The 20,137-nt window shown below is 52.2% G+C and overlaps 1 protein-coding gene across 2 annotated transcripts in view; it reads right to left on the bottom strand.

Annotated features, from left to right (window-relative positions):
* Window positions 1–209: 209 nt before the first annotated feature.
* Window positions 210–20,137, bottom strand: part of Th (tyrosine hydroxylase) — a 36,552-nt gene continuing 16,624 nt past the window's right edge. Inside the window, exons 1-13 of one of the 2 annotated variants that reach the window (XM_021168274.2) lie at window positions 7,326–7,443; window positions 5,398–5,622; window positions 4,353–4,527; window positions 4,006–4,094; window positions 3,823–3,890; window positions 3,447–3,497; window positions 2,939–3,084; window positions 2,733–2,868; window positions 2,505–2,574; window positions 2,058–2,114; window positions 1,823–1,918; window positions 1,441–1,574; window positions 210–622 (exon numbers count right to left, since the gene is read on the bottom strand). In XM_021168274.2, coding sequence (XP_021023933.1) covers window positions 463–622; window positions 1,441–1,574; window positions 1,823–1,918; window positions 2,058–2,114; window positions 2,505–2,574; window positions 2,733–2,868; window positions 2,939–3,084; window positions 3,447–3,497; window positions 3,823–3,890; window positions 4,006–4,094; window positions 4,353–4,527; window positions 5,398–5,622; window positions 7,326–7,415 — 1,497 coding nt within the window. In that variant the 5' untranslated portion in view covers window positions 7,416–7,443 and the 3' untranslated portion in view covers window positions 210–462. Of the gene's footprint in view, window positions 623–1,440; window positions 1,575–1,822; window positions 1,919–2,057; window positions 2,115–2,504; window positions 2,575–2,732; window positions 2,869–2,938; window positions 3,085–3,446; window positions 3,498–3,822; window positions 3,891–4,005; window positions 4,095–4,352; window positions 4,528–5,397; window positions 5,623–7,325; window positions 7,444–20,137 lie in introns of those variants that run through there. The other variant, XM_021168275.2, reaches the window with a different exon arrangement.

Below are 20,137 nucleotides of genomic sequence, written 5' to 3' on the forward strand. Positions count from 1 at the left end.
CATCTGGGACCTTGTTCAACCCTCCAGCACTGTATGAGAGCTCAGAATTGGCAGGGAGATAAGACCAGTACCTTCTGTCTGGTCTGGAGTTGTCCAGGAGGCTGAATTGGACAAAAGAAGTGGGAGAGAAGCCTCCAAATGAAGCCAGGGCATATACAAGTGCTAGGAACTATCTTTGTGGTGACACAGAGGCCAGGAGCACTCCTGGAGACCTTTCCTTCCTTTATTGAGATAATAATCAGGGTAGAATACAGCATGAAGGGCAGGAGGAATGCAGGACCATCCTGAAACGCATGCAGTAGTAAGATGTGGTTGAGAAGCAGTTGGTGAGGGGGGGGCAAGAGCAGCCCATCAAAGGGTCCAGCCACACACATGGGAAAGCCTCTGGGCCAGGAAAGGTTGGAGAAGGGGCTGGGAACTTTGGGAAAGGCCCCTGGCACCTGTGGGTGGTACCCTATGCATTTAGCTAATGGCACTCAGTGCTTGGGTCAGGGTGTGCAGCTCATCCTGGACCCCCTCCAAGGAGCGCCGGATGGTGTGAGGACTGTCCAGTACATCAATGGCCAGGGTGTACGGGTCAAACTTCACGGAGAATGGGCGCTGGATACGAGAGGCATAGTTCCTGTGGGGCGGGGGAGGGGGGGAGAAGCCAGTATGAATCCTTCAATCACAGGAGATTGGATATGGGCATGAGAAAGCAGGCTAGAGTTAGGTAGCTCCAGATAGGATCTGCAACCTCCAGGGGCAATGGGGAAATGGCTTTTCTGAGTTTCCCAGACCCCTAAAGCCCATTCTAGACACTCAGGAGACTAAAGCCCCAGCGATTCTTGCGGGTAGGCCTCTGCAAAGCACTCTGTTTCTCAGCTGGGCTTCTTCCTTCGGGAAGCTCCCCTTGACTGTGTGCCCTAGAGAGTCCCTAAACTGGAGTGGACATGCCAGATGAGCACAGCAGGCTGGGAGAAGTGATAAGTACCAACCTACCAGTCTCCTCTCCCCTCTGCAGACCCCTGTATAACTGTGTCTCCTGCCTTTGGCCTGCCTACTCCCTCTATAATCTTTGCCCTCGTGGCAGCTCTTACCTGCCACTCTGCCTCTTTTTCTCTCTTATCTGTCCCTATCCCACTCCAGCCCGTGCTGCTGAGAATGAGAGACTCAGGCTCTGCTGAGGCACAGACAGCTGGCCTGGACCTGACCTTGACTTTGCCTTGACCCTATGCTACTGGTCTCTCCTCGGACTTTCTGATGGGAGCAGGGCACTCCATACCCTCACCCCCCAGCCCTGGTCTCCTTTGCTGCGGGGCCAGGAGCAGAGTAATCTCAAGCATGAACTCTTGTACAAGGGGGTGTTGCTGAGTGTACTAAATGGGCTCTCAAGTGAAGACAAGGCCTGGCTTGCACTGGTGAGGCTGGGCGGGGCTGACTCCTGATGGCTCCACCCACCTGAGCTTGTCCTTGGCATCACTGAAGCTCTCTGACACAAAGTACACCGGCTGGTAGGTTTGATCTTGGTAGGGCTGCACGGCCGCTGTGTCTGGGTCAAAGGCCCGGACCTCGGGCTCCTCTGACAGGGAGTGCTAGAAAGAGGCCACAGGTATCACACCCAAGCGCTCAAGGCAAATGGGTGCTGTGGGTGTGGGGCTCCCCCCTCCCGCAGGGCTCTGGGCTACTGTACAGTGGGGTCTGGCCGGAGGCACACACTCTCTAGAACATCCTGAATCTCAGACCTGAGCCAAGGACCCTTCTGATGAGAGCAGAGTCCTCCACACCCTGATCCTCCAGCCCTGGTCTCCTTTGCTGGGGGCTGGGAGCAGGGTAATCTCACCAGGAGCTCTCCATAGGAAGACAGCAGCCCCGCACCGTAAGCCTTCAGCTCCCCGTTCTGTTTACACAGCCCAAACTCCACAGTGAACCAGTACACCTGCCAGATAGTCATAAGAATCACCTAAAATGCCTGGTTCCAAGCATAGCCCCTCTGTGTGCAGCATCCATAACAGGTAAGGCTGTTCTTGGGGACAGAAAAAAACGTCTGAACTCCCCCCAGGGCTCTGAAAACGAACCGTGGAGAGTTTCTCAATTTCTTCATCTGAAGCCCCCAGAGATGCAAGTCCAATGTCCTGTGGGTAGAGAAAGAGGCTAAAGTAGGAAAAGACGCTGCTCTGACATTGTGCTTGAGGTAAGGGCACTGGATGCTACCTCTCCAGGGGACCCTGCAACATACACTTCACCACATGCCAAGGCAGCCAAGAGCTCAGGGCCTGCAGTTCCCAGAAGTACCACCAGGTGACATCAAACCCCACAAAATCCCTTTCCCCTGGGACTTGTGTTCCTAGCTAGTCCCTCCCTGTTAAGGAAACAGTCTCTGCTTCAGTGTTTGGCTACCTGTAAGTCCCATGGATCCATGAAGACACACTGTCTAGCTGGAGGAGTACCCCAACAAGTAAAACTTTTGAATCTCTGACTCAACCAAATAACCCCTGGTTTCTGCGTTGAGGCCCTAAACATACCTGGGAGAACTGGGCAAATGTGCGGTCAGCCAACATGGGTACGTGTCCCAGCAGCTCGTGGCAGCAGTCTCTGTGTGAGGCCATGAGAAAAGGAAGATGGAATGGGAAGGCTCTCTGTCCTTCCCCGGAGACAAGGAAGCTTTAGCACCTCCACACCTCTGCCATCATTGCACACGGATATTACTGGGCAACAAGTTCAGGGTCCTCTGCCCTAGGCAGCATACTCACGGCTCAGGTGAATGCATAGGTGAGGAGGCATGACGGATGTACTGTGTGCATTGAAACACACGGAAGGCCAGACTGGCCAGAAAATCACGGGCAGACAGTAGACCGGCCACAGGTCGCAGCTGGAAGCCAGTCCTCTCTGTAAGGTACCTCGCATCAGAAATAGCAGAGGGGATGCCCCTCCCTTACCTACTTCCTCTGCATCTCACCCTTCAAGAAGCGGGACACATCCTCCAGCTGTGGAATGCTGTCCTCTCGGTAGCCACAATACCGTTCCAGAAGCTGGAAAGCCTCCAGGTGCTCCCGGCAGGCGTGGGTAGCATAGAGGCCCTTCAGCGTGGTGTATACCTCCTTCCTGTAGGCCATAGGGGCTTAGGGGATTACTAGCTGCTGGGGTTCTTCTCCCCATGACCACCCCATGGATGCTTTGCCTGCTTCCACCATCCTCCTGAACTGTGGGCCCCCATCAATACATAGGGCATTCCTGTGGTTTGAGGGAACCCAGAGGCTGGGAATGGGCTGATAGCGACATCTCTGAATGACCTGATTATTTTGGACCACTGGAAGCCCCTCTTCTAACTGGCTTTAGTCTCTTCTTCTATTGTACCAAAGTTTCCAGAGATGGCCCTCACAGACAGGGATTCTGGGAACCGTCTCCCTGGTTCTTTTCACGCCCAGCCCTCCCCTGCTCCAATCCAACCATCAGTAGGGTCTTACCAGGTAGCAATTTCCTCCTTTGTGTATTCCACGTGGGGAATTGGTTCACCCCTGTGGAGGGGATCAGTGGTCAATAGGGCGCCGCCCCCCTCCCGGCATCTCAGAGAGTAGGAAAGATGGGGTGAGGGGCTTCATTTGAAGCTGTATCAGCTGTTCAGAGGCCTTTGGAGTATGGAGTGGACTGGTTGGGGTACACTGACCCAAACCAGCTGCTTAGCCTCTCTGCCCCAGTCTCCTTAGCTGTGACTAAGAATAATGCCAAGCATAGAGCAGAGACAGATAAGCTAACATGTAAAGCTGTGTGACAGCTAACCAGTCACCTCCTCCCTCCTCTCTCTATAGTCTGGGGACTCTGCCCCACAGGCAGGCTCCTTACTGCTTGTATTGGAAGGCAATCTCTGCAATCAGCTTCCGGCGCTGGCGATACACCTGGTCAGAGAAGCCCTGATGACCAAGGAACACACATCAGGAGGAAGTTGGCCATTCCCTGCTCCAAAGACCAGGGTCAGTCCCTACCTGTGCCCACCCCACAGGACTCAGCTCTGGGACACAAGCTCACCGGATGGTCCAGGTCCAGGTCAGGGTCAAACTTGGTGACCAGGTGGTGACACTTATCCAACTCTGACACTTTCCTTGGGAACCAGGGAACTTCGCAAGCAAGAGAGGCAAAGGGCCCAGGTAAGCATGGGTCCATAATAAGGTTTGGCCATGCTGGGTCCAGCCTCCCCTAGGGACCTCCTAGAGGGCAGAGTTTACTAGGATTCATGAAAAAAAGTAGAAGGTAGAGCCAGCATGGTGGTCCAACTCTGTGGACACTTCAGAGTCCCCCCTGGCAGGATACTCTGCCTCCCACCCCCAGGCCAGAAGATTATTTGATTGCACTCAGGGACAGAAATCCATCCTCACCCTTGTCCTCTCTGGCACTGCGCACATCGTCAGACACCCGACGCACAGAACTGAGGAGGGCAGCCAGATCGCCACTGGGCACCTCAAAGCGCACAAAGTACTCCAGGTGGGGGCTTCCCGCCAGTGGCCTCTGGGCAGGCCGGGTCTCTAAGTGGTGGATTTTGGCTTCAAATGTCTTCGGGAGCAAAAGCAGGAAGAGAGAGAAGGAGAGAGACAGATGGGGAAGGAGCAATGGAGAGATGATGGAGAAGATGAAGAGAGATGATGACAGGTAGGGAGAGATGGAGAGACATAATAGTGGGAATAAGGGAGACAGAGGACCCTGGTAGGCACAGTCAGTTGTTTGTTTGTTCGTTTGGTTTTTGTTCATTTTGTTTTTACCCTTGCCTATGAATTTTGGAAGGTGTCACCAATAGATTGGATTTTGTCTTGTGTATCCAGCCAGGAATCATCACAGCTGTGCCTTTGGTCCCCTTTCTGGACAGTTCTGTATGTCTAGAAAGCATAGCAGATAGCCTGATTCCCCTGCTGACAGAAGGGGCTATCCCCTAATGGTCTCATTTGACTTACTGGCCACGCCCAAAGGCCTGGATCACACTCCACCATATCAAGGACACAAGTCTCAGGCCATGACAGGGTAAATAGGAAACTCAGGACTGGTGGACAGGGGTCAACTTCATCTTCACCTTCTGTTGCCCAGCAACAAAACACTTAGGCCAGGCTGTCAATTCTGGGAGCTCACAGGGTTCTGGCTTTAATGTCATTTGAGAGTTTTTCTGGAGCAGGGGAAGGGGGGGCAGGTCATTAGCCAAAGCAACAATGTAATCAGCTGCTTCATTGACCCCTGGGCAGGTAGGTAAGAGGCTGTGTATATATAGTAGTGGGAGTCAGGGAGCTGAGGTTAACTGGAGGAGCTGAAAGATAGTCCCTGAGACCCAGCCTCTGTTGGCCTGAGCAGCTATATTTCAGCCCTGGGGGTGGGGGGAGGACACAGCCATTCTTACATATCTTATGCGTGCTACCCCAGCAAGCCAAGCCAACCCACCTCAAACACTTTCACAGCTCGAGACAGTGAGGAGGGTTTTGTACCCCTCAAGGAGAAGAGCAGGTTGAGAACAGCATTTCCATCCCTCTCCTCGAATACCACAGCCTCCAACGGGTTCCCAGGTTCCGTGGAGGCTACCGCAGCCGCTGCTGCAGCTGCTGCCGCCTCCCGCTCCTTGCGGGCATCCTCGATGAGACTCTGCCGCCGTCCAATGAACCTTGGGGACTGAGAGTCAGAGACATGCCTGTATCTCCATACTGCTGCCTCTGCTGATCCCGCCTCCAGGGCTCTGGTCAAACCACTGGGTGCCATGCAGGAGTGGAGGACAGAACATGCTAATCAGTGTTCTGACAGGGCATGGTGGGCAGCTAGGGCTGGAGAGCCATGGCAGAACTGGAAATCAGGGGCTCCTAGCTGCCATCTTCCCAAGATAGAGGTGCCCTGTCACCTACCTCCCAGGCTTAGACCTAACTGAATTAGTGATAGAGGACTGTGACTCAGGTTGTTTTCTGATGTACGTGAGCAGCGCCCAGAGACTGTAGGAGCGCAAAGCCTCAGACATCCTGGGGAGTGAATAGCTTGGGTGGTCCATTCAGGTAGAAAGTACTGTACACAGCTTAAACAAGCATCCTTTCCCTCCCGACTCTCTGAGAGGCTGAGCCCTGTGGACACATCATCATTGGGGAAAAGAAAGTGGTTCTTAGCCAGGTGTCCTGTCTAGGCTGTCCTCCTACCTGGAAATAGCCCCCTCAAAATGTCTCCCCCTCCTCCTGGTTACCTTATCCTCTCTTGTCTGAGTACCTCTGTATGGACTCCACTGGCTCTGTGTCTGCCACAGCTGTGAACCAGTATTCCTAATCCCCCAACACTCAGAACTACCTAGACTTCAGAGAGGAGAAGCCTGAACTCTAATCTGGGAGTTCAACTCCCCAAAAGGTTCTGGGTCGTCCTGGGTTTTAGGGATGTCCTAGTCATGGGGAGAAGCATGCCCTCTGGAGCCCCCTCCGGACCTCCAGCAGGACACTGTGAATACAGCCAGAGCCCCCGGCTCGCTGGGAAGAACATGAGACAGGGTGGTTCCCAGGGAGCTGAGAAGAGAGTCATGCAGCTAAGAAGTATGAAGGGGCATTTTTGACCCCACAGTTGTCCCCTGAGAAGTACCTACAAATTAAATTTCTAAAGGTCACACTGGTCTCATTAAGGTCTCTGTCAACCCAGGGCAATAGTTAGATGGGGTCCCAAAGATAATCTGAAAGCTCTTCTTATGAGCTGATTCTCCCCCCACCCCCGGCAAAAGGGACTGTTTGATGTCTTGGTAGCACCTCCCCTTGGTCCCTGTGGCTTCCTAAGCCCTGCTCATAGGGAACACAGAAGCAGACTGGTAGAAGGTGAGAAGGGAAAAAGGAGGAGACACAGAGGTTGTCCCAGAGTTTGGGGGCTGAAGAGGTACCGTAGAACATGGGCTCCGTTTGCACAGGACAGCAACAGGCAGACCAGCCATTTGCTGACCAGGTGTGCTCAGAAGTGTGCATTACTGGAACACCACACTCTATGACAGGCAAGGCTAGAGAACCCAAGGGAGCAGATAAGTAGGGAGGGCTACTGGGGGGACTTGGATCATGGGGCTCTCTCCCAAGACCACCCAGGGGGGATTTTCCCTTACTTCACACAATAGAACCCACAGAAGCCTGGCACAGTGAAACAGGTACTGGCTGTCCCTCTTGGAGTCCAGCAGGACACAACAGAAGCATTTACCCAAGCACAGGACCAGAGCTAGGACCCAAACTAACCCTGAGACAGGATAGAACTAAGACCCACTCCAACCCTAGGTACCAGACACTGGATAGACTCCCAGCCTGGGGTATCCACCCATCTATAGGTGCAGAAGTTGCTCCAGATACCCCTGGGTGACAGCATGTCATCCTCACCGTGACAGCCTCAGCCTGCTTGGTATCCTGCTCTGAGACGGCTCTTCTGAAGCCCTTGGGCTGTGGCGAGGAGGCGCTGGGGGTGGGCATAGTGCAAGCTGGTGGTCCCGAGTTCTGTCTCCACAGCCCTTGCCAGGCAGGCGGCCTCTTAAAGGCCAGGCTGACGTCAAAGCCCCTCTGGGTCCCCCACCTCCTACCTCCTGCGCATCCTCTCCACGCCTGCTGTGCCTGAGGGAGGCGGGGGTGGGCACAGAGCGAGGGCGACGGGCAAGAGAGGCCTCCGTCCCATTAGATCTAATTGCATCCACTGTCGCAGGCACCTGCCTCTGAATCACCCTCAGCCCTAGACACGACATGAAGACAGGGGCTGGCTGGTGTTCTGGGACAGGAGACATCTAGAGCTCTCTAACCAAGCCACGGGAGCGCCCATGCTGGATTACCCAAGGGTTCATGTTAGGAAGACTATAGCCCTTGGAGACAAATAAATCTAGGAGCCCTCTCACTGGCTTTTTGGATGTCTTCAAGTCCTCTCCAGGGCACAGGCCATGTTCCCCCAGCCCATGTAACAACGTGTACTATCTACTCACTGCCCCAGTGTATGTGCTGGTACTGGGGCTGGGTCCTCAGGCAGGTCCTATGAGACACAGAATGTTTCAGAAGGTTATTCCTCTATAGTGTATCTAAGACTGGCCCACTTTTGCAGGTTCTATTCCTCTGATTAACATCTCCTTGAAGACACAGCCGGCAAGATGGTGCCAACCCTAGCCTTTGGCACCTCCCTAGGGTCTTCTGACCTCACCTCCCTGGGGGAACAGACCTCTGCTTTAGTTAAGAGTATCCTGAGCTCCCCCACTCACTCCCTGCATCATGGTCTCGAGCTAGAGGCAGCCCCATTCTCAGCTGGCCCCCATGTAAGGATGCACTCAGTGATCAACTCTCCATGGCACCCCAAGGTCTAACACTAAGGGGCCTTTTGATTTCCAGTGAGCATCCACACCCACTTACACAAAGATCCACCCTAGCTTCCTCAGCCAAGGAAACAGGATCTCTAAGGAGACCAGAGAGGGGACCTTTCTCTACTGCAGGGGAGTTATGCTGAGCCCATTCTATGTCCCTGGAGTCAAGTCTTTCCTTCAGGTAATGGTTCAGGACAACTGCCCAAGCCCTTCAGAGAAAGGTGTCCTCTCACTAAGGGAACTGAGGAAGAGTACCATCTTTATTCCTCTGGATACTGGAGTCTGCAGAAGTGCCAAAGGACAGAGCTCTCACCCTGCAAATGGCTACCCTGAGGTTCTGAGGACCCAGCACACTGAGTATTAGCAGGAGCCAGAAGCCTGGACTCCCCAGCCCCCACCCCGTTTAGCTCCCCCTCTGAAGTCTCACTCCACCCCCTAGACAGGGCTTGGACTCTCAGGAACCAACTGCCTGCTGTACTTACCAGACCCAGCCCTCTTCCTTCCCAGCTCTTTCACACCAGGAACCAGGAACTCGCCGCAGGCTGCCTGTCACATCACTGCCTTACTGTGCATCCCCCACTGGCCCCCCTCCCCCCTAAAAGCAGGATAAATGCTAAGTCAGTACAAAGGGAACACTCCCTAACCTCCCCTTGCTGACCTGACCCCCACAGTTCCTGTTCCAGGAGTCTGAGGCTCTGTGATACCCAGCTTGGCGCAGCATCTCTCATCTGCCTTCTCTGAGCAAGATCCTGCAAATCCCATAAACCCCAGCTCAGGGACTATTTACTCTGCACTGCCTGCTCTCTCTCACTATGGACCCCTCCCCATGTTCCATGCCCCTCTCTGAACTCTTCCTGGGTCAGCAACTCTGCTGGCTTAGCCCACTCCTGTCTCAACATGCCCAGCACATCCCTGGCCTGCCTGGCGTCCCAGGAAGGGGTCACGTGGAGACATTTCCACCATGAAGGCAGAGCTGGCTGCACCTTAACCTTCAATCCTGAGGAGTGGGGGCTGTTGCCCAAACCCAAAGGTTATCTATGCCCAGTCCCCAGGTCTGCATGCCCACCCCAGGGTCCTCCTTTGGAGGGTGCTGGGGATTCCAGGGTGAGGCAAACCCAAGCTGGGTTCCACCCCACCCAGCCTGGCGTTTGCTCAGCTGGCACAGGGTAGGAGGGAGCTGTATCTAACAAATCCTGCATAGGGGGCTGCTCTGCAGCACCACGAATGTGGATTTAACCTTTCGGCAAATGTCTTACACTGACACAAATATTGCTTTTTAATTCGTTCTCTTGTCTCCGCAGGAGGTGCTTGCAACAGAAGCTAGGTGGGGGTGGAGGACATGTGCTCTCCAGACCTTTGTCTGTGTCTGAGCTTTCTCAAGTAGCACCTGGCCTAAACTTGAAAACATGATGTCTTTGGACTCTCTTGGGAGATAACTGCTGTCACAAACTCTTGCCTCTGTCCATATCCAGCCTGATAGCACACCCAGGCCACTGTACACTGTCTGTGAGATACATACATACACACAGAGACAGCTGGAAGACCACACTGTGCCAAGATCTAAAGCATCTGTGGGCACAGAGAAGCCCTGGGCACTTTAGCTGTGTCCCGTCCCCTATTTGATGGGAACGACTCCAAGAGGCCCCTTAAGTCTGCCCTTGGTCAGGCTTCCAGAACTCAGCCCTGTTACCTCCTCTCAAAGCCCACTAAAAGACAAGCTGGATCTTTTAACCACTCATGGTGACTCCCACTAGGTCCTGCAGAGGAGCACCAGCCTCTCCATTTCAGACAAGCCCATTCTACAGAAGGGAGATCTGAGGCCCAGAAGCACACTACTTCTCTGGATCATACAGCCAGTCTCTACCCCAGATCCTCAGCTCCCAACACTTCTGTCTTCAAGGAAGACAGCAGGGGTGGGGTTCAGGGCCCCCAGCTGCAGCTGCTAAACCTTACTTTGAAGAGATGCACTTGAGGGCAGGGCTGGAGAGAGACTTCTAGTTGGTGGAAGTGAGGCTTTAAAGGCTCTCCGGACAGCACACAGGCTGGAAGGCAAGCCACAGAGCCAAGAGGAGTAGCTGGGAAGCAGCCCCTAGCAGTAAAGAAAGGAGACCGAGCTGAAGCACAAGACCAGTGCAGTAGGCCCTGCCTGCTCTGGGTTCAGATGGGTGCTGGGGGCACAGTATGCCCCCCCTTCTCGAGTCCTTTGCACCCCTGTAATGCCTGTGCCATTCACAGTCATCCTGATAATTATCCTCCTCTGTCACCACAGTGATTAGGCCTGCGGAGCAGGCAGCAGAAGGGGCCTTTCTCTTTCCACAGCCTCTTTCAGCACGGTGTTTAATTGCCCATAATGACAGCACACCCACTCACTGGCATCAGTACGGCTGGTGTGGAGGCTGCTGCCTTATCCTGTATGCACCCTACTGATGTGGGGTCTCCCTGCCCAGGACATCAGGGAACTAAAGAGGTAGAGGACTAGTGTGTGTGTGTGTGTGGGTGTCCTGATCCTTGGTCCTGGAGCAAGGACCCCAGCCATACCAATCACTGCAGATCTACCCCATAGCTTTGGGCATTATGGAAACCTGTGTGCATTTTAGAATACATGCTCTCACAACCTAGGGTCAAAGGTCACCTTCAACCAGCATCATAGTCTTCCATCATAGACAGACAGAAGCACGCGCACACAGAGACGCATGAGCACATACATATCTTTATGAGGACATACATAGGCATACACACATGTATAAAGACATACATGTATACATATGACCATATGCAGATACATTCAGAGAGAGATGGTACAAACAACTGTGGTAGAGACATATAGACATACCTATGCATGCACAAACATATGCACGCACAAATATACAGACTCGCAGTGCTAATATGCAGAGACACATAGACATACAAATACACTTAGATGCAGAGAGACAGGCACATATACAGATGCATACGCAGGAGCAGTCACATGCACACACAAACACACATGATCACAGATATACACATGTGCAGAGAGGCAGGCACATACAGGTCCACACATATAAACAGGATCACATAAGCATACATGTATAATATTTTGTTCATGCATTCATACACATGCTATACACATAGATACACACATACACAAACACATACCCCACCCACTTTGACCAGTCCACCCAAATCACTCTCTACAGAAATACATGATGTCAGGGTCTCAAGAAGCCTGTCACTAGATGGGCTCTGGGGCCAGTGTTCCTGCTCACAAAGATGCAGGTCCCTGGAATCACTAACTGACAGGCCCGGAAAAAGGCAGTAGAACCCTCTCTGGGATTTAAGTCAGTCAGGATATCATGACAGGCTGTCTGAGCGCTATGCAGAGTGAACCCAAGACAGAAGGGAGAATGAGGTTGCATTTCCCTGCCACCCAGGAGACCGAGATGGGTTGTGAAGCAGGGACCTGATGCTCAGCCTGGGCTTTGTGGTCTCGAGACTGCAAGGCCCTGTGGATGGAAGTCTGAGGAGGTGTCCCCAATACCACTCACTGACCTGACTGGAAAGAGAATGAAGCTCTCTGACATCTCACAGGATTCAGCCATTGTTGTCCTCATCAGAACCAAATGCCAGAGCAATTAGCCCTAACAAGGCCATCGGATGGAGCAGCAGCCTCGGGGCTGTAGGCACAGAATATGTACTAGACAGCACCAGCTGCGGTCGATAGGAGACACTTAGGGATAATTGGGCAGCTGAAAGTCAGACCAGAGGCAAGAGCTGCTGATCAGCCCCTGTGTCTCAACCCTGGCTCTGGGCCCTAAAGTCTCTCCCCAAGGAGCCCCTTCCTGTCTGCTCCCACCACCCTGCCTCCCCACTTTCACCAAGCCTTCAAGGGCCAGAGTATCTTCCAGACAGCCCACCCTCCTGACTTCCATCTTTGGCTAGTAAGAAGACCAACACTGTTTCTCTGCCTGCCTTATTCCTGGAGATCCACTGTCTACAGGTGAGAGAGCCCCAGCTCAGCTCAGCCTCTCATACCTTGGGCCTCAGTTTCTCTATCTTCACAGTGGATTCCTGGGAGTGACCCATGGCAGCTCTCAGTTGCTCTGGTCCTTCCAAAGAGCCCTGCTTCTGCTGAGAGATGGCTGGCCCTTCTCTGAGCTTCCAGTGGGAGATGGCTTTAGTCACATGTCTGTAGCATTCTCAAAGACCCAGGGGCCTAGATCAGGGTGAGGGAGGACCAATAGCCAGAGAGCAACTAAGACAGGGAGGTAGAGGGATGAACAGAGGACAGGTTATAGAGCCAAGTGTCCATCTGCTAGTCCTAGAAAACAGGAAGTCACCATTGAACTCACCAGGCCTTCTCTGAAGAGTCCAACACTAGCCTCACATTAGCAGAGGCTCACAGCTGTACCTATGTCACCTGGCAACCCACACACCAACCCTGAGATGATAGAGATGTATCATGCCAAATTCACTGGTGGCTGGCTACATGAGTGTCCAGGCCAGGGACCCATGATCTATATCTAACCATATTTGGTCTGCATGCAATACACATGTATATGCCTTATGCACATGCCATTGTATCTATATGTGCATGAAAGGGCAGGGCATGTATTCTACATCCCCAAGCCTTTGTGTAAGCATGTGTGTACACAGTAGGGCCTGAACAACTCAGCAGCCATGGATATGTGACAGGTGGGGTGACCTCAGCTCCCATGCCCCTCAGACTTTCATAAAATGTCATGGGTCAGATCTCTAGCCTTTCCAGGTATTCCTGGTTCCCTCCCACCCGACTCTAAAGCCCTTGCCTCCCCCAACCCGTGCACCAGTGAGTCACATAACCCTCCACACCACCTCCCAGCGTATTTGACAGTTTGACAAATTAGCCAGTAAAAGCAATAAGAGTGGCATTCAGTTCCCATTAGTCACTCACAAGGACCACAGTGGCGATGTGACAGCAATCATGTCTAATTGCAAGACGGCTGCCTGCCTACCCCAGCCCCACGGAAGCATTGGAGCCTGTGGGTGGTGGTCACCCTCCCATCATGTGGTAGGGAGGGGCAGTGGTTCCCACTCTGAATGGGAGTGATCTCTTTCTTGCAGTTTGTGCTGCTGTGTATTCCTCTCTTCTCATCTACAAGGTGGCTTCTGCTCCCCACAGCATGGCCCAAGGCTGTGTTAGCAGAGTTTCAGTGGCTCCAGCAAGCTCCAGGCCAGTGTGAGATACGGTCTCAGGGAGCAAGGTGAACTCGCCTCTTGTGTAGCACTATTCTCCAAGCTAAACAACTGCTATCTTCATGCATTCACTTGAGTTAAGCCTGAAGATTTCACAGCTGGGCCTGTTGACTGATGATGACTGCCCAGCATAGACAGAGGAGGTAGAGTCATGGGACCCAGAAAACTCAGTTCTTCCTCCCCACAAGTTGTATGTGAGTCTGTCCTAATTACACTTGGCCTTGGTGTCTTAGGGAAGGGCTACATTTCATAGGCACTTTGTATCTAAATGTCATGACAGCTGCTGCTATGGCCGCCTCATTCCCAGCACCTATCCAGATGGTAGCAGTGGTTCCCACCCAGCAGCCTCAAACTACCATTTGAGCAAGCCATCAGGTTTTGTAGAAGTGAGGAAAGAGAACAAGGGAGGACACAGGGTGAGTGATGTCACAGTGAGGGCCTGGGACAGCCAGGCTTTCTCTGTGGGGCTGCCCCTACTCTTGGTTCCTAGTGAGAACAAGCTACAGTCACTTATGGCTCAGTCTGACCCCACAGGCAACATCCTTCCCCCAGGAGGCCCAACCCCATGATCTGTCCACGGGTACACACCTGAGGCCTCTCCGGATGCTCGGAGCAGCCCAAGTGCAGGGCTAGGGCCAGGCTGAAGGCAAGCACACGTGGCTCAGGTGCCTGGGCTAATCCTGGAGCTCTGAGGAGGCCCCCACCACTGACATTTCCAGGCTGCAGTGTGTCTGACCCATACACTGTGATATTTAGACAGTGCTTGTTTGCCAGGCGATTACTTTGGAGTTGGAATGAAGGCGCCTGACACTGGAGCTGGCCTGTGTTCTCATGGACCTTTAAAATCATCTCTTGCCCTGCTTCACTCAGTCTGGCCAACTGCAGACTCTGAGTCCTACCTGGAAGTAAAGAACTAAAGGACAGAAGATGGCTGGACTCTCACTGGGAGGCTGTGAATGAGACCATTCATTCATTCGTTCATTCATTCAAAACATCTGTCTTCCCTCCCTCCTTCTCTACCTCCCTTTCCCAGAATGCCTTTCTGGAGTATTCCTTTGGGAAACTACCAGGGTCAGCCTTTGTAACTCTGGCATCTAGGGGAGCAATAGCTCACGGACAGGGCTCCTCTTCTGTGTAGATGTCATCTTTGGGAAGTGAATCCCTTATTCCTTTCAGAGGTGACTGAAGCCCAACCTAATGGTGCCCCACTACTGTCACTGAGTATGTCTTTGGGGTCCCAAGGCAACACACTGCTCTCTGAGGAGTGGTCAGTGGTCAGCGGGACTGGATGATTGCGTGGAGAAAGAGGGTCACACTTGGGTCTGACTTCCTATTGAAAGAGGGTTCCAGTTTCTTGGTAGACCTCAAGTCTCACCCCGCCACAGCTGTTTCGAGGGGAGGATCAACAGCCCAAAACTTGTGGCCACAAGAAAATTGAGTCCCAGAGATGTCTCCAAGCCCTTCACAGCAGGTGAGAGCTAGGCCCGGTGCCACAGCATTCCCCAAGGTCCAGGAGAAATAAGGAGGACCTCTGGGCTGAAGAACATGTCATCTGATGAGCAGCTAAGACAGACATGTGTCAGCCGGGTGTGGTGGCGCACGCCTTTAATCCCAGCACTCGGGAGGCAGAGGCAGGCGGATTTCTGAGTTCGAGGCCAGCCTGGTCTACAAAGTGAGTGCCAGGACAGCCAGGGCTACACAGAGAAACCCTGTCTCGAAAAACCAAAAAAAAAAAAAAAAAAAAGACAGACATGTGTCATGAGGTCAGTATGTGATGGCCACAGGTTTGGAGAGACATCTTGTCCACTGTGGCCTCCTGGGAACTCCTGTGGCTCTCTCAGGCCTTCTACAGGCTAACACTATGATGCATGCTGGGATCTAGTAGGAGGGCTAGAGAGGACAAGGGCTATGGCTGGGTTGCCCCTGCTGAGCTACCCTGTCAGCAAGGATTAAGAGAAGTTACAGGTTACCTGCAGCAGGGTCTCCCAGTGCAGGCACACTGGTCAGATATGGGTAGACGGGTACAGCAGGAGCATGGTCAGGACTCTGCCTCCTACCTCAGGGCCTTTGCTTCACCCTTCCTGGGGCTCACCATTTTGAGGGTCCCAAGTGTCTGCACCTCCCTGCTTCATACACAATTGGGTGAGGAATTTGACTCAGAGGTGGCAAGTTTGGAAATAGGAACCAGCAGTCTCTGCCTAAAGCCCTCTTCTACCCAGAGCCAAGTAGGGCGTCCAGGAACCTGGTATCCAGGGGATTTGAAGCATGGCAAGTACCCTCCATGGTTCTAATTATGCCCCTTTCCCACCCAGGCTGTTTTCTCACAGGGTCTTGAGGCATCTAAGAGGCTGACGTGTTCCTCAGCTCTTACCCAACCCTGCCCCTTCCTCTCCAAGTGCTCCTTGTCTTTGCTATGATGGTTAGGATTAACTGTCAATTTGACACAACCTAGAGACACTTGCAAAGACAGTCTCAGTGAGAAACTCTCTAGATCAGTGTGGCCTGTGAGCAGGTTTGTAGGGGATTATCTTGATTATCCGGATTGAGGCAGTACACCTTTCCCTACGGTGGGTGGCGCCATTCCCTGGGTTTGGATCCTGGACAATCCAAAATGAGTGGAGAAAATGAACTGAGCAGTTAGCAGTGCATGTTTTTATTCCTTCTGCTCTTCACTGGATATGACCAGACACCTCAACTCTCCCCACAATGGCCAAAGAAAACTAAGATGCGTTGCAATGATTATGACGATAGACCATATACAAAATGTGCTGTCTTAGCCATGTTTGAGTGACATGCAGCCACCCAACCATTCATCTCTCTATCGTCCCAGACTGAACGTCTGTACCTGTGAAGCACTGACTGTCACCCGCTTCCCAGCCATCCATTTCCCATCTTGTTTTCACTCTCTGTGGAACTAAATCTAGGGACTTTCTGTGAGTGGAATTCTATGGTGTGTGTCCTCTTGTGACTGGCTTGTCTTGCTCAGAGTAGTGGCCTCAAGGTTGGTTCCTGTCACCAAGGACACTCTTCCTTTTTGAAGCTGAGTACTATTTCACCATGCCTGCCACAGGAACTTGTGTGGTTTCCCCCTTTTGGTGCTTGGATGAGGTGTGCAAACACCTGTTTGAGACCTACTTCCTGTCCTTCAGGGACATGAGTGGGAGTGGGATTGCTGGGTTATAGATGTTGTTTGCAGAACTCTGAGGGGCTGCTATTCTGTTTTCCCGAGGGCTGGGCCATTTTATATTCAAACCACAGTGCACCAAGAACCCATTCTGCCTCTACATTATTAAACTCACTTATGCAAGGTTCCCCTTGGAACACACATATTCACACACAGGAACAAAATGCATATATTCTGCTACTATACTCTGCCTACTAACCTGAATCCAGCATGACCCCCACAAGGAACTGAGACACGACTCAGGCATACATCAGAATCCCACCCCTCCATAGTCACCCAAACTCTGATACAAGTGACAGGGGTAGAAAGACTTTAAGCTTCTCTATTTGGCTCTGCACCTGCAACCCTCTGCCTCCCCGCACCCTCATATAAGAAAGTAATGTTAGAATCCAGCTCTGCCCAAGCCACAGTATCTGCAGCAGCCACTCGCTGACTCTGACGGGTACCTGCTGAGACATTGTCTGGGGCTCCTAGCTAGCAGGCTCTCAAGGCCAGGTTCTCTCCTATGAAAAGTGAGTTTTGCATTACAAGTGACATTGGTTCTCACTGTGAACCTGCCCCCTCCTCAGAAACCATCACAAGAGATTCTCATTTATGGGCTCTGATTTCTCTCTTCAGAGATTCACCATGCTGCCTGCCTCTGATGCTGGCTCTGATGCAGACACCTCTCTGTCTGTCTTTCTGTCTGTCCATGGCATTAAGAACTGTTTGAATGACTCTTACCAGTAATACATCCATGATCTTTTGAACTTCTAGTCTAAACCTAACATCTGAGTGATCTGAGTTTTCCACAGATGAGAGGTGTCATCTGCTTGTCTTGTGAACCCTCTTGCAGAACAAACCTTTCTCCTGGCTCCCTTGGAGCCTTTGGGCACTGAATACAGTTGGCTTTGTGTGACCTCAGGGGCATGGGGTGGAGTCAGAAAGGGGAGCTCGTGAACCTTCCTTTATGGTTCATCCACCTCCTAGTAGTTGCAGAGAGCTCCTGATTATCAGAGTCCTCCATGACAAATGGCTGAGTGGGGCCGTCCAGCAGGGGTTGTGATATGCTGGGTCCAGGTAGCCTCCACTTGGACTTAGTAAGGACACCAGGAGTTCAGGCTGTTAAAGACATCCCCGATGCTGTTGGAACTCTTGCCCAGCTTTACGAAAGGAAGTGTGAACATTCCAGCCACCTTTGCTATCGCTAGAGGGGTCAGAGACTCCAGGTAAGAGGAGAATTGGCCTGAAGTACATGCGGAATGGGGCTTGGGGGTTCCCAAAGCCAGATTCAGCCTTGAATGGAGACACATCAGGTAGCATAGAGCAGATATATCATTAGGTGGCATCACCCACAGTCCTAGTTCAAGGATATGTCGCAGCTCTTCCTGGTGCACTCACATTGTGCGGCTCAAGTAGAGATCACTGTAGTTTGAGGCTTGTCACTCCTTCCTCTTTCTGGCCTCTGCTGGCCCCCTCTGCAGTGTCATCCTAGCAGCACACCATTCTCCACATCGTCACTGATAATCTCGAAAGCTCTGCAGTCCCCTGGGCTCCTCCAGGTTAGCCCAATTCTGCAGGCCATCATCTCCAAGGACTAACACTTCCTTGATCTCAGCAAGCCCATGCACCCTTGGTCACTCACTCCAGAACCTTTACTGGCTCCTGCTGCCTGACTGTGACAGCAGGGCTCCGGGGCCTGTTGATCCAGAGACCCTGCCTTGCCCACCTCATCCACTTCCTTTTGTCAACTGCAGAGCCCACACTGGGGCCTCCTTCAACCTCTTAAGCCAAGCTCCCAGACATATGTAGACATTAGGGTGTGTGAGGGTATTGATCCTGTCCTGATTTAGATGCAGGGAGCTTACTTTACAAACAGCCAGAGCAAAAGTCTTTGCAGGCAGGTGAGACTTTAGGATCATCATCAGGAAGCTCACGGGAGAGCCTCTGGCATTACTCACCCAAAGCCCGCACATGCACACGCTAGGCTAGAGATCACACCTGCATCCCCTCCATGCAAAATGTCAACTCAAAAGGTTATGGTGGCAGCCCCAGGCAGGTAGGTCACTTTAGACAGGAAGTAGCACTGGCGAGGGCAGGAGCCAGGGGAGCTCACGGGTCCCTTGTGAGGCTGGAGTTACATGGGGGTTTTCAACCCTAGCCAACATTTGCTTGAGTGAATTCTGGGGATCTGAACTCAGATCCTCATGCTTGATGTGCAAACACTTTATCCTGGAGACAGGATCAACAGAACAAGCTGGCTATTGAGACTAGCCATATCAGGACAGAGGGCAGGACTCGTTTGTAGTCAGTTCATGAAAACAGCTGTCTAATTGGACTTTAGGTCCCATCAGCAGGAGGGAATCAATGTCTGTGACATGCTCTCCAGCCACGTTGGCTGGGGTAACTAGGTAAATCTAGCTAACTATGCATAGCTGGTTAAGCCATGGACTCTAGAGGAGAATCTGCCACTGCCACTTTCTCAAGCCAGCATCAGTTCTAATTACATCCTAAGTACCCATCCTTATACACACAGACAGTTGAAGCTCTCACACCCTGGCTTAGTGTTCTATTGCTCTAAAGAGATGTCATGACCTGGCAACTCTTATAAGAGAGTGCTTGCTTTCATTCAGAGGGTTAGTCCACTAGCATCATGGCAGGAAGCATGGCGACATGCAGGCAGACATGGTGCTGGTGAGGTAGCTGGGAATTCTGCATCCAGATCAGCAGGCAGGAGAGAGAGAGAGACAGACAGACAGACAGACAGACAGACAGACTCTGGGCCTGGCCACTTCCAGTGACACACCTCTTCCAACAAGGCCATGCCTCCTAATCCCTGTCAAGTATTGCCATTCCATGATGACCAAGCATTCAAATATATGAACCTTTTTTTTTTTAAATCACCACATCCCTCATCAAATAAGTTCCCTTTTTTGCAGCAATCAGACTAGCAGAGAAAGCTACAACTGGTCAAAATGCAGAGAATAATTCACCATGGGGTGCTCTCAGTCTCAGTAAATCCACAACGCAACTCCTATACCTAAGGCTTTGGGTACATGGAGAAAAAGGGCGTGGGAAGACTACAAGAGCCAGAAGACCAAGGAGTCTGCTGTGAGATTGTGTCTTCTAGATGTGTCATAGAAGCTGCAGTCACAAGCTCAAAACAACACGGTTGCCTAAACAAGCCCTAGAAATGACATGCCAGCATGGCTAGGGAAAATGTCACAAGGCCCCACCCCAGATGAAGAGATACAGGCAAGTAATGGCTGCCGAGAGAGGAAGAATCAGTCTTCCTTAGAGACAAGGCCCCTGATAGGTTGGTTATCTAATTCCAAGTGGTCATCCCTGAACACGTGTACATCTGAGCAACACAAATGGACTCGGCAGATTATGTTCATATGGTTATTTGCCCCTCCCCTTCTTCCCCCCCCCCCCGTATAACAACAGTAATTAAAGGAAAAGAGGCAGGAAAGGTAGTGGAA

The sequence above is a fragment of the Mus caroli genome, chromosome 7 (genome assembly GCF_900094665.2).
Source record: "Mus caroli chromosome 7, CAROLI_EIJ_v1.1, whole genome shotgun sequence".
In the NCBI taxonomy this organism is placed as follows: Eukaryota; Metazoa; Chordata; class Mammalia; order Rodentia; family Muridae; genus Mus; species Mus caroli.